At 31.6% G+C, this 15,229-nt stretch overlaps 1 protein-coding gene and 1 long non-coding RNA gene across 2 annotated transcripts; one reads left to right on the plus strand and one right to left on the minus strand.

Moving 5' to 3' along the window:
• Nucleotides 1-2,185: 2,185 nt before the first annotated feature.
• Nucleotides 2,186-13,137, plus strand: LOC132725395 (monocarboxylate transporter 12-like). Its single transcript, XM_060710505.1, has 8 exons — nt 2,186-2,342; nt 4,894-4,961; nt 5,514-5,824; nt 6,212-6,355; nt 8,052-8,717; nt 9,011-9,232; nt 9,956-10,081; nt 12,116-13,137. Exons 3-8 carry the CDS (start codon nt 5,521-5,523, stop codon nt 12,250-12,252), a joined length of 1,599 nt encoding a protein of 532 aa, XP_060566488.1. The 5' UTR covers nt 2,186-2,342; nt 4,894-4,961; nt 5,514-5,520; the 3' UTR covers nt 12,253-13,137.
• A 384-nt stretch (nt 13,138-13,521) lies between these two features.
• Nucleotides 13,522-15,020, minus strand: LOC132725403 (uncharacterized). Its single transcript, XR_009625050.1, has 3 exons — nt 14,894-15,020; nt 13,890-14,035; nt 13,522-13,631 (listed from the first exon to the last, which is right to left on the minus strand). It is a non-coding gene; the product is annotated as an uncharacterized LOC132725403 (long non-coding RNA).
• Between the last annotated feature and the right edge of the window lie 209 nt (nt 15,021-15,229).

Below are 15,229 nucleotides of genomic sequence, written 5' to 3' on the forward strand. Positions count from 1 at the left end.
CAGGGTGCATGTACAGTATAGCCCGTATATTTAATTAAATAAAGCTTCTTACAAATAGAGAGGAAACTAATACAATCTGTATCAGTGATAACTTAATCCTGCAAGTTCACGTTTTCGTGAGATTTTCCAAGACCTTGTATCGACATTCCTGAATTTGCAAAGACAATAAAAGGGAAATATGATTGTAAAGTATTTGGAAATACGACAAAATTGAACCATGAAATTATAATTAAATGTAAACTAATATAATAAAAGTCTCTGGTACATATGTATTTTGCATTCCCCCTTTTCTGTTATCGAAAAAAAAGTCACCTTGACCTTTAATTGACATTGAACGTCAAGGTCAAATATTAGATTTGAACTTTGTTTGCTTGTTTGTATGCTTTGTAGGCGTATTCTTAACTATAATATTTTTCGTCTGACATATTTTGACTATAGAAATAAGAAAAAAAGTCGAGCTTGACCACCGCTAGGTGGTGGCTCTTTTTAAAACTGTCATTGCTTTTTTGATGCCCTGCTCTATCACACAATTTTATTGATTGAAGTGTACGTTGAAAACATAAAAAATAATGACAAACACAGAAGAAAGAAAAGAAAAACATTTAGATTATCGGGGCACTAAAAAGAAGTCACACATTAATATCACATACATGTATATATAAGTAATTAACACATATATACTTATATATACGGTATTACTATGCAAAGACGTAAAGCAAAAATGTGTTACATTAATTTTGTACTAGTATTCCGGATTTACTTGCCTTACATACGTATAATTCATTAAGATAAATGAAGATGGTGCATCAGTGAGTGCTTTAAAGTGCTAGAAAACTTTTCAGTAAATATTCAAGTACATGGCAGACAAATTCTATTGGATAACCCATTATTGTCTAATATACTTCCTGTTTGTCAAGAATCTGTCAGATTAAGTCAACCCTTGGTTTACTGAAACAAAATCATGTTTGTCCTGCGAATTCAGATAGCGAGTGCCAGCTTCTTCTCCCTGTAGATAGGGAATGGCATCGTGCCGGATACAAGGAAATGTGTGCCAATCATGCATCTATAAAGTCAACCAAGTGTGCAGTCCATGAGATGTGAAAGTTACACAATATACCATAGAACACTAGCCAAGTCCCTTTGGAAACAAACATAAAAAATTGCAACTCATGATAAGAGTTAGATTGTATCTAGAAAGGGTAATGAGCGCCTCACGCATTCAGAGAAGATTGGCAAAATAAACCAAATTCTCATCGAGTTTATTGGCAGAAAATGAGAAATTTAAAAGAAAACTAAAGGCACGAATTGAAGAGAGCGTTTGTCAATAAGCGATTGTTAAACACGATTTTGATTTGTACTTTTAATTGCAATTCTTACTATTTCAATGATAAAGTCCATAATAAGAAAGCAAAGCATTGTACATTGTGTGTGGACATGTAACTTTATGAGGTTACAAATACGCATTATCAGATGAGAACTTTTTGTACTATTTTCAATGATGCCATACTAGTGCAAACTATAAAGCATTTTGTTTCTTTGTAACATAACTTATAGTGGGATAAAATGTAAAAAGGTGACAAATAATGATAGTGGAGACTGCCACACTGAAACAAATCAACGACTTTTGAACTATTGTTGAACCAGAACTGAGAACAATTGTAGACAATGCATCATCCTGAAATGTGTGATGATCATTCAAGGTAACGTAGAGGACGTTACGGTAAATGAATCTACAATTTTTGGACAACATAGTAAACGCTAAGCTTTTGTCACAACCTTGTTTTAAATAACACAAAATTATTGTGTGCGTTAAAATGAAAGCATGCCTGGCTAAGAATAACACATCTTTTAAACTTAGTATTATATACCATGATTCTTTTTGAAGAGTCTAAGGCTACAATAAGGCCCGCTTACTGTAGTAGCTGCGACGACTATGTTAGTTGAACGCGAGTTGATCTGTTGTATGGGTGAAGATTAGATAACTACCTAGCTTTTGTCATTTCTATGGGTAAAGACATTGACGACAACGGTGTTAACGAGGTATTACACGACGACCATGCATAGATCCATAACCTATCAGATAAGTGGATTACAATAAGAATTTCACCACACAATTGCAGAACACAGTCATGTCAATTTTTGTGGTAAATTCTATTGTTATCTATCAATGACGACATCAACCTTGTACTGGATGGGATGGATAACGGTTAGTCAGGATAAAATTTATAGTGTAAAATTTATAATTTAAGTGTGAAAAAATGAGAGCTTGTTATTTTAATGGACAGTAACATTAACTGGATTAATGCATGTGAGAAGTGATAACATTATGTTGATATAAAAATGTAATTCTATTTTAAATTATTTCTTAAGTTATTAATATATCATGCGAACTAATTTTTCATGCATCATAATAAGAAATCGGGTAACAATTTTAATCAGTGAAAATTAATATACGCATTTAAATTTCATGTAAAAATTGTGATGGACATTCAATATTTGTCATAACGAATAAACATTAATTTATACTGGAGGTTTAATTAGTTATTCAATAAGAAGTTGCTATTTCAATTTATGAAAGTACTGTAGTCTGACTTATATGTTTCTTGCATTTAAGAATAAAGGTATATATTTGTAACTTATGCATACAACAACACTGGTGGCTATTTCATGTAGGAATAACAAACCGCTGAATCAAACGTGACACAAACTTCTTTTTATAACTGCTGTCTTGATATTTTTATTTCGCATCACTATAACTTAAATACGACGGAAATAGTTTACTGGTGATAAAAAGATTCACTGGTAGGTTCACGGGGAAGTGAAGACTGTTAGAAAAAAATGGCTCAATAATTGTTTATGAAAGATTCATATCAGTTATACAGTACAATGCAAAATTAAACTGGAGATGATAGAAGTCATCTTTAGGCAATTGGAATAATAATATTTTTAAAATAGAAGTTATGAAAATATACTTAAGATGTCGACCACAGGTTTAAAATGGCATTAACTTTAATGAGTTAATATTCACTTTGATTTTCAAAAATAATGGGACAAATTATATATATTTTAATATCTTTACAAATGTCCTCGTATGAATGCAACGTTTTTGACGTCATTTTTATTATTTTTCAAGACGGTATATATATGTACGAGTATATGTATTTTTCTTTAATTATTATTGTCTTGTTATTTACTAGCTTAAAATTACAAGAAATAGTGAATAAATTGTGGGATAAACATGAAGTTAAAAGTTAATATTGCACCACTGGTCTTTTGTTGGCTTAATTTTATTTACATTAACAAACATTATTAATGTCAGTCAGGTATAAACTACTGATAAGAATTTTAAACTTATATAGAGAGTAGAAATAATGTAAAGGGATCGAGCGCTATTATCAGGTGGAAACTAAGTTATAGAAGTCCTCGTGACTCATAACAATCCTGGCGATCAGGTAACTTGTTTTATCCCTTTAAAGTCAGTTCCTCTCTCCCTCCCTCTTTCCGATAGTTTACGATTTTTCCTTTTCAAAAATATTTATGTCTACATATGCATGTGTATACACAGTGCCAGATTTTTAAGAAATGAATATAAATACTAGGATAAGACCTATATCAACTTTCGGTTTTGATCCTTTTTCACAATTTTCATGTGTTGTAAAGTTCTATTTGTAAGTTGTGCCTGTTTGACATAAACTTTGTTCAAACTTATCACTTGAATTTCGCTACCAGCACGAAATTTATCAGGAATATATAAGGTTATTCCTGGTGAGGATATAACAGAATTTTTCAAGAGTATACATGTACATTTTGTAATTCTATATGGAAGAAAAAGGGTACACGAGGGATCTAGTCAAATTCCCGAAACACATGGTGACTTCGTCAATCGCAACTTTTCGTTCTTTCGTCGGATAATCGCCAAATCTATTATTTACTGTGAGCCTGATAAAATCAGTGATGTTCAAAACACACATTTGTTGTTCATTCAGTATATAGTTATGTATACATGGACCATACTATAATATACATGTATATTATGTACAAGGGTATGCATATTGTCAACAAGTTAAATACAATGTAAAAACTTAATAATGTGCCTATATCTTTAGCCCTATCCCTCATATATACGCGAAACAACGCACTCGACCCCCACCTCTTTAAGGCCTCAAATAGTGAAAAAATGTCCTGTTTGGGCCCCAAACACATGTTTTCGTTTGAGAAATGTTGTGAAAAAAGTGACCATTTTTTCGGCGCGGCCCCCAACCAAAGACACATCAGGGGGTTGCCAGAAGGGGGATGTGTCCCCTTCTGTTTGGGGGGGGGGGGTTAAGGGGGCGGTAGTCCCCCTCATCGTCAGAAAAAAAAAATGGACTTGTCAGATCATAAGGTAACGTGTAACCAATGCTGAAAAGTATTTGACTCTATCTCAATCCATTGAGAAGTTGCAGCAGTTTGAAATCAATTTTGATGGAAAAAAATCTACGCAAAATAGTGTTTTTTTTGCAATTTTGAGATGCCATGGTAACAGGAAATTTAAGCCTGAGCATGTTGTTACAAAGGCAATGGTCCAGTCAACATTTGCGCCGAGTTTGATTAGTATTGAAGCATTTTGTATAGTTTTATAGCGATTTGAACTTGTAACGGGAGACTTTCAATGAAAACAATCATTTTTCACAAAATATTCATGAGGTAATGGGTTAAAACTGATGATAATTTGAAATCATTGGTCATTGACAAGGCAAGACGTTTAAGAAGTCCATCACCATATTAGTTCTATTTATTAAACAAAGTATGCTCTTTTAGCTTAGTGTACATGGACTTTTGAATAATAGGTAGTATAAACCCTTTATTATATATGTTTTATGCTTTTCATAAATGTTCTTCTTGCAATTGCAGGACATCTTTTGGATTCTTTACACCGATAAGTACAATATAAGAAGGTAGACTACACCTTCTACTTCTGAGTAAGTTTATATTTAATGTTGGGTTCTTTAGTTGTTACCATAAGGACTTCTGAAATTACTCCATTGTAGTAAGTTAGTAGTAAGTCACAAGGGCCTACAGTCACAAAATTCGTGTTATATAACTAATTTATATGATTAAGCTTTATTTATTTTGAAACCACACATATGTTAAAACATACTTTGTTTATTCATTTCATTAAGGTCGACTGGATGTTTCCAGTTTATACTTGTGATAAAGTACTGAAGTAATTAGCAACAATAATTAAGGAGTTGTCCGTCGTTGTAAGGCGTGATGTACGTGATATTTAAGATTAATTACAAATAAATTTGCTTATTTGTATTGGTTAAATTTCATGGTAGAAATTAAATTGTTGAAACAACAGACCAAATCTTGAATTACATTTTGTACAGTTGTTATTGACTTGGCATACGAGTTGTATCTGGTCAAATAACGACATTATTGACGTCAGAACTGCGTACAATTTTAGCCAGTTGCTGATAACACTTATAAATACTTCTTAAGTGCCTTTAAATTCATCATATTTATTTCAGAACACTAATGGAAGGAGAGCGGGATATAGATGCTTCGGTCGCGCAGCACGACTCAATATGTTCGACAGATTCTGCACGTGAAACACATGCAGTGTCAGATAAGTGTGATAATAGTTCATTGCAGTACGTGGCGCCAGATGGTGGATGGGGTTGGGTTGTTTGCGCGGCATGTTTTATGTCGCACGTGCTCACTGATGGTATACAATATTCGTTCGGGGTAGTTTTTGTAGAACTTCTGGATTATTTCAAGGGTAGTAAGGGAGAAACAGCCATTATTGGATCTATATCAGCTGGCATCTGTTACCTATCAGGTATGTTTTTTGAAGATAGTGGAAATCTACATTAGTTTACCTATTTGGTTATTCTATTAAATAGACTTCCCTGCGTTTAATGGATAGTTTTATGTGGTCGATGATTTATCCTATATCAGGTTGTTTATTAGCTTTATATTTTTTCACTTAGTTTTATAATTTCATAAGTGAAATGATTCGCGCTACAACATTCTGTCAAATTGTCATTTTGGATAGCAGTGCACGTGATATGGTTAATTTTATAATGTTATGGTGTTAATTTTATTGCCGATGCTGACTGTTGGTAAATTTAATGCTTATATTTTGAACAAACTATAATAGGTATTAGATATTATAACTGTAAGGTATTTAGGTATTGTTGCAAGCTATTATTAATTTTTTCTTCAGGTCCAATAATTGCCATATTTACAAACAAGTTTGGTTGTCGTATTATTACAGCTGTTGGTACTGTGATATTCTCAGGCAGTCTGGTGTTGAGTATTTTTGCTCCAAATATTCTATTTCTGTACTTCAGTCTAGGAGCTATGTTTGGTAAATATGTTTGTCTTTTTTTCTAGTACTGACGTAAATGATGCTTTTCACGGATCAGTCTTTATAATCTGATAAACGTAAATAGATACATATCCTATGGAAGACTAAGTTTGGAATTATAAGTCTCAGGGATATATAGAATTACAAACGTTTATTTGTATATAGCTTTTAGTGCGAGCAAAAACAATTACATAGTGAGAAAATCTTAACAAGTCGTCCATAGTTCACCTTATATTCCGCCGACATGCATTAGTAAACAAATTTACAAATATTTTTCTAAACTACGTTTTTGAATTTCTTTATTAGACAATTAGAACGTTACGTAGATTTTTTTATTCCTATTAGGACAATTTCATACGCTACTATAAGAAAAAAAAATGCTAAATGAAACTATTAGTTTTTGCTCTATCCTTAGAAATATGATTTATGTTTTATATGCAAGAAAAAGAATCAAACACCGGCTGTCGTAACAGACCGGAATATCTAGCTCTCGGTTAACAAATTAAGCGGAAACCCGGTAGAGCCCCGTTAATATTACCGCAGTAATTAGTTACCCTCGAGCTAGATATATTCTGATCTGTACCGGTAGCCGGTGTAAAATATGCTTCAGTAACAAATGCTTTAATAATGATAACTTATAACGCTAACTTTGTTGAACTTGAATGTTTTATATTTTCCTTACATTATAGCATGAATGTATTATATTTTCCTTACATTTTAACATGAATATAATTATTATATTTTCCTTACATTATAACATGAATGTACATGTATTATATTTTCCTTACATAATAACATGAATGTATTAAATTTTCCTTACATTTTAACATGAATGCATTAAATTTTCCTTACATTTTAACATGAATGCATTATATTTTCCTTACATTAAAACATGAATGTAATATATTTTCCTTACATTATAACATGAATGTAATATATTTTCCTTACATTATAACATGAATGTATTAAATTTTCCTAACATTCTAACATGAATGTATTAATTATATATTTTCCTTATATAACATAAATGTATTATATTTTCCTTACATTATAACATGAATGTACATGTATTATATTTTTCTTACATTATAACATGAATGTAATATATTTTCCTTACATAATAACATGAATGCATTATATTTTCCTTACATTAAAACATGAATGTATTATATTTTCCTTGCATTATAACTTGAATGTATTATATTTTCCTTACAATAACATATGAATGTATTATATTTTCCTTACAATATAACATGAATGTAATATTTTTTCCTTACATTGTAACATGAATGCATTATATTTTCCTTACATTAAAACATGAATGTATTATATTTCCTTGCATTATAACTTGAATGTATTATATTTTCCTTACACTATAACATGAATGTATTATATTTTCCTTACATTATAACATGAATGTATTATATTTTCCTTACATTATAACATGAATGTATTATATTTTCCTTACATTATAACATGAATGTATTATATTTTCCTTACATTAAAACATGAATGTATTATATTTTCCTTACATTATAACATGAATGTATGATATTTTCCTTACAATATAACATGAATATTTTATATTTTCCTTACATTATAACATGAATTTATTATATATTTCTTACATTATGACATGAATATATTATATTTTTCTAACATAATAACATGAATATATTATTTAACATTATAACAGGTATCGGATATGGTATGATATACCTTCCATCCATTGTTTGTGTAAGTCAATACTTTGAAAGTAAACGAGCGCTGGCAACAGGAATTGGGGTTAGTGGAGCCGGAATTGGAACGTTTATATTCAGTCCTCTAACGAGTATTCTGATAAAAGCATACGCATGGCAGGGTGCCTTATTAATCCAGGCGGGACTGGCGTTAAACTGTTTTGCATGTGCAATAGTGTTCCGTCCTGTGACAACTGCTTCTGTTAAAGACACAAGCGATAGTGAAACTGATAATGCTGACGAACATCTCAAAGTTAACAGAATCAATGAACATAGTCCGTACAAATATGACTACGAAAAATATAGGGTGGACGAGGTATCAATCCCGACAGACCATACGATATGCTCAGAGTCAGTAAATGAAGAAAGTTTAAATGACAGTGTTCCTACAGTACCATCTAGATATGTATCTGCACCGCTTCTTAACGATACAATACATCCTGATCATGAAGAGTCAGTAAAGAAGAAAACATTTGGCGATATATTGCGTAATATATTAACTCATTTTGATGTTGAAATATTTCGCAATGTAGCATACTGCATGTTTTTGGTATCAACGTTTCTATATAGTCTAGGATACTATATTCCGTATATATACCTTCCAGACACAGCTAAAGAAGCCGGTAAACTATCTTAATTACACCTGCTAACAGTTTTGATTTTTTTTCAAGGAATTGTTCCAATGACTGGCTACTATTTGTTTGTTTTGACTTTCTTTTTGTATGTGCAAAATTATGCCTTCTGCGTCTTTTACAAGTAATGACTGTTTATAACATTATAATTCTCGTATATCCCATTGTTAGAATCGATATATATGGTCACACATATTATTTTACCGATACTAATCTATTTTTTGTACCGATACACGTTCATAATCTTACACATTGACAGTACCAATGTTTTACGTATTTTACAGGTATAGGTGATATCAAGGCATCATTTTTGGTGTCCTCAGTTGGTATAACAAACACATTTGGAAGAATTTTGTTTGGATTCCTGTCAGACCGGAAATGTGTGAACAGACTGGTATTATATGCCACTGCCCTGGTTATATGTGGGGCAGCAACATGTGTGGGACCTTTTTTAACCTCATTCCCTTTATTGCTTGTTTATACCATCTTATTTGGAACATTCAGTGGTAAATATCTTTTGGATTTAAATTTTACCATTTTGTATAGGCTATGGTGTAGGCAGATTAGTACTGTGTTGAAATAGATGTAGTAGTATGTTAGTACAGATATTTGAAGTCATTTCTTCCATAGCGTATACACTACATTATACGTTGTTTTTAAACTTGACAGATGGATAGATACAAGCATTACCTGTATAATTCGTTTTGTCTTTTCGTCGTGAGTTTTGGGGAAATATTTTGATTATGCATGACTTATAATGACACAATCAAATTCCTTATCAAACATATGTCACCTGTAGATGACATTGGAAAGTACAAAAGTAATTAAATATACATGTACTTTTAACACTTTTCTCATGAAGACATAATACCATTTTTTTCTGGTAAAAAGTACAATTTTGTGTTTAAAAAACCATTATTTAAATGTTACACTTATGACCTATTTTCTTATGCTTATAGCCATTTTCGTGGTTATTCTATAATACTTAAAACATTTTTCTGGTTAACAGTTAAAATACCATTGCTTATACTAGTAACCATTTTCTGGTTAAGAATTAAAATGTTATGTTTATGATTTCTTTTTCGAGTTACAGACAAAATGAAAAATGTTTTTGTATCATTCTTTATGGAAACAATTTAAATGTTTTACTTAATTATAACTATTTTTAAGTGTAACAATATGAAATATTTAAAAATAAAATGTTAATATGGTGAACACATTATTTTCAGGTGTAACAATATCTCTGACATCAGTTCTACTGACAGATATTGTTGGCATTGACAAATTAGCACATGGTTTAGGAGGATCAAACTTTTTCGGGGGAATCGGCTCTTTTGCAGGACCACCGATTGCAGGTACTGGTTAAATATATGTGTCAAGTTAAAGGCTTTATTGAGGTCGCTTATTTTATTTATATTAGTCAATAAATGTTTATTATATAAACCAAACTTAGTGATTCTTCCCAAAGTTTAGGTCATATTATTGAATAAGTATTGACTAGTATTGTAGGAACCTATTCCTGGTGAAAAGGTAAAATGGTTTTGGGGAAGAGAGCTTAGATGTTTTGTGAATAGCATCATCGAATGAAACTCTTCAAAAAATGTGTTCAAATTATTACCCTAGGGTCAAAATTGGCCCCGCGCCAGGGGTTATATAGTAAGTTCTCCTTGTAAACTTTAAGGGCTATATCTTAGTATTTTGCATAAAATGTTATCTTGTGGACCTGTACAAAAATGTTTTAATGATAACCCTTGTGGCAAAATTGGCCCTCTTCGGGGCCATGTGTTTCCCTTTAATGTTTTTAGCAGAAACTTAAAAAATACTTCGTTAAAACTATTATAAGGCCAAAGCTTAGATATTTGGCATGAAACTTTTTCTTGGTAGACCTCTACCATGATTGTTGAAATTAAAACCCGTGATGTAAATAAGCGCCACCCCGCGGATCATGAATTTTCCTTTCATGTATTATGATAGTTGTAATTAAACTTATTCTTTTCTATGACCATGAAAGTTGAAGCTTACATAGTTAGCATGAAACATTGTCTAGTGTTTCTCTACCAAATGTGTTGATATTGTAGACCTGGGCCTCTAAATTGGTTTCATCCCGGGGTGGGGTTTATGGATTTTTCTTGAGGGTGTATACAGTAACAATTGAAAAACAACAACTTAAAACAATTCTTCTCTTAAAACCATTCAGACTTAAGCTTAGATATTTGGCATGAAAAATTGTCTCGTGGATCTTTACAAAGATTGTTCAAATTATAGCATTAGGGGGGTGATTAATTTTCTTTACATGTATAAAATAAAAACTTAAAAAAAAATCTTTGTCTCATAAGCCATGATGACTTAATGTTATATACGCCTGGCATGAAACATTGTCTTGTGGACCTCTTCCAAGTTTGATAAAATGACAGTTTTGCGGTGTCATTTGGCCCAACCCGGCATGGGGTCAAGGATTCCCTTATTTGTATATAGTTAAGACTTAAAAAGTATTTCTTCGGCTATAAAGCTTAGATATTCAGCATGAAACATTGTCTAGTGGACCTATACCAAGTTTGTTCAAATCATAGCCCTAGAGTCTAAATTGGCCGCACATTTGTAGGTCATGGATTTTTCTAACTTGTATGTAGTTAGTACTTAAATCCTGTGAACTATTTTATTGTTTTTAAAGCTACAGCTACTTGGACTAGATGCACATTTATAGTGCAAAAATGAACGTTGACCTAGATTTTGACCAAATGGCCTACTCTTTCGTAAACAGAGCTAAAGCTATGAAATTTGGACTTTAGCACAACCCAGCTTTCAGGTGCAGACTGTGAACTTTGACCTCGATTTTAATTTTGTCCCAGTGACTTACTTTTAGTAAACAAAGCTAATGCTATGAATTTTTGACTGTATGCACAGATTCAGATGCATAATTGAAATTTAAATAGATTTTGACCCAGTGACCGACCTACTTTTAGTATTGAGAGCTACAGCATTGAAATATGAACTACTACCACAGATTCAAGTGCGGATTTGAACTTTGATATCGGTTGACCTAGAATTTGATCCACCGACGTTCTGTTTGTAGTTAGAGCTTCGTGTACAAAATTTTTACTTCATGCACATGCAGTGCCAGATGCAGATTTGAACTTTGAAATCAGTTAACATAGATTTCGACATAATGCCTTTCTTTCATCCATAGTTAGCAATATCATCAGTCCTCTATTTTTTAGCCTTTATGTTCAGGCCAGCATCGCCCTCGTGTTGTTATTTGTTTGGGGTTTTATTTTGTATTTTTCCTAATAGCAAATTTTGAATTTAATACTTATCTCCATATTTGATTTGTCAATTGTAATATACTGTCAGATCCTAATTATTTTACAATTTGTTCTACTTATTTTCAGGTTGGTTATATGATGTATCCGGAAACTACCTCATGTCCTATATAGCGGCTGGTATCGCCATATTTCTCAGCGGTGCCATGCTGTACTTCGTGCCTTGCATAGAAAATAAGATAAAATCAAAAAAGTCACGAGTATAACGTGCATACGTTTTTATCTTTGCAGTTCCTTTACAAATATGCAGGTTAAACAATAAAACATTTTAAGATTATGCTTTGCAGCTTGAATAGTTCAGTTGTTTCTACTCAAACTATTTTGGACTACTCATTGTAATCGCATGCTGTACTTATGCTTTTTATCCTCTTCTATTATGGTATGCAAATTTTAAGCGACGTTCCAGGATTTTTCTATCAGAGGAGTCTCAAAGCTTCGACAGGGGGTATTGTATATACCAGAGGGGTTGCGGCATCTAAGTAGTTTTCAAGAATGGGCCACGAATCGAATTTTCGCGTGATTTACCTTAGGTTTTGTTTGATTTTCACTAAGAAACGTATTTGATAAAAGAATCTCAGAACACTTTTATTAGCGTCGTCCCTTACAGGGCTCCCTATAAAAATATTAGATACGTTGTATACTTTATACGATTTCAAAGGTATTATCAGTTTCAAAGCTAGTTACAGAATAACGTTTCGAGTTTCTCATAGCACAATTTTTACAATTTATTTGCTAGAATTTTTATTGTACATGTATTAGTTATTTACATGAAGGCTCTATCAACCCACTGGTATGACTATATATATTTCCCTTATAAATTTCAATAAAAGTTAAACAGACTTCTTTCAAGAAATGATAGATTTTACTGGTCTCCAAGTTCACTATAATTTACCAACCCAATGATAAAATGTAGAATTTTTGTAGATTGATTTATTTTTCATATTGATGTAGAAGTATGAGTATAATCACAACATAATATGTATAACTATGGTAATGCCAAGTTTATGTGTATAATGAACATGGCTATCTTCTCATCGTCCTGTCTGAAATATAACAATATACATGAACATTTTATATTCATTACTATATTTATGAATGTAATCGAACTGTCTTGTTTATACTTTCACTAGTTTATGTCTACCGATTGTTGTAATTAAACCTAATACAAAAGATCTATTAATTCTTCAGAAATTCCAGTTTTAGAAATTTTTGCAGAAAGGAATCTAGCTAGAGACGAATTGTATATTTTACAAATCTTTATTTTGTTTATGTATTTATTGGCCGATCTGTTACAATTTTTGAATAATATTTTCCTGGTTTACGACAGAATTGAATATTTTGTCATACGGAATAAGACCCGGAAAAGCTGTCGATAATGTCATAGAAAAGACAGAGAGCAATTTTACATTTTAATTCAAATGAAAGCCTTTCTCACATTTTTAATAGATTCTAAATGCTATATAACAAATTTAGTATACCATTTATCGACCGAATGTTCCAGTTCCGGTGTAGTTATTGACGACAGAGGTACTACCAATGTTTGTGAAGAGTATGAGAATGAGGAATAGAAAACCTATCATCATCACTGAAACAATTATACATAAATTAACATTGATATTCCAATCACACTCAAGTTGTATTTCTAATGTGTATTTAATTAAGGAAAAGACTGACAAATTAAAAATCCGCGAACTGTGATATCTACATGCATTTATCATATTCTGCAAAATTTTTTTTAATTTATCTTTATTTTAAATAAACGTTTCTAAGATCTAAAAATAGTTGATTTATCATTTAATTTTTATGTACATAATTGAACAAGAATCAAATCAAGAAAACATACGAAATGTGCCGTCTCCACCAAGGCCTCCGGCGCTCTGACCGTACCCATATGCTGGCACGTACTGGTAGCCACCGTATCCCATACTGAGGGCAACCCCAACGGTGCCGAGTAGGGCAAGAATGGCAAGAGCTGTGACTTTCATATTGCTGGAAAATAGAATTTTTGGTGTGAGTAGTTTTACGGGAGCTATGTATTAGTCACTATAGTTCATACGAAATGCTATCACAACTTCATGTGCAGGGTAAGAAAATAAAATATGGCGGCATATTGCCTACAAGGCAATAATTGTGTTACAAATCTCTCAAAAACATGGATTAAAAATGTTTTGAATGGATTCCCGTTCATAACAGTATTGTCCATAACCGTATTGGAGGCCAAAGAGAGAAGGTTATGTGTGCATTAAAGGCCCATTTTGCTCCAGAAGTACTTTTATTCTTTATGTCTCTAAAGCTTTTTATTTTTGGTTGTAGTTTCTTAAAAGTTGCTATTTGGCCAATTACCTGACCCATCTTTGTTATTTGGCAATTAGTGCAGTTGTAGTGATTAAGTATTTTGTATGAAAGTAATAATACTTCTTTGTTTTTCATTTTGCTAAGTTCACATTCATCGTTATTTTCTCTCAACCCATTATATATTTTGAAGGATCTGTGATTATTAAAAGCATATAATATCGAGGGTGTATGTGTCTGGTTTGGAAATGTATTCTTTTAATGTTTTCTTCCGGATCGAAATAAATATCGTATTTTTTATTATATGACGCAATTAATATTTGATTATTTGTTAATAAATTTGAATACTATAATTGTTTACAAATAACAACAACAAAAAATCTTTAGAAAATTATAGATTAAAATTAAGTCTATACAAAACTTCACTTCTTCAAAAATACTTAGAATAAAATTATATCTAAAGAAATACATTTAAAAAATAAGCAATATATAAAATATTTAATAAATGAAATAATTAAATTAAAAAAATTGATAATACAAAGATAAAATATGTACCTTTCTTGGTGACTTGTCCAAAGTGATAAGCGGTTTTTCGTCAGTGTTGGCGTATTTTAAATGTGTCAAATGGACTTCCGGGTAACTTAGCAAGATTATGTTAACTTTGATAAAATAATATAACCCACCACGTGTGTCAATTTAACCTTAACTACCGTCATAATATTTAACTGATATGCCCTGTCTGCTTAATAATATTAAAAAAAACTTTATTTTGTGAAGGAAACGCATTAAGATATCAAAATCTCTTATAAAAGATTGAAATCTAATTTTACAAAGTTGCCTTCAATGAACATTATACGAATAGTTTCAACTTGTCTTAAAGTAACGCATTAA

The sequence above is a fragment of the Ruditapes philippinarum genome, unplaced genomic scaffold, assembly GCF_026571515.1.
Source record: "Ruditapes philippinarum isolate M1 unplaced genomic scaffold, ASM2657151v2 ctg5545_1_1_1_1, whole genome shotgun sequence".
In the NCBI taxonomy this organism is placed as follows: Eukaryota; Metazoa; Mollusca; class Bivalvia; order Venerida; family Veneridae; genus Ruditapes; species Ruditapes philippinarum.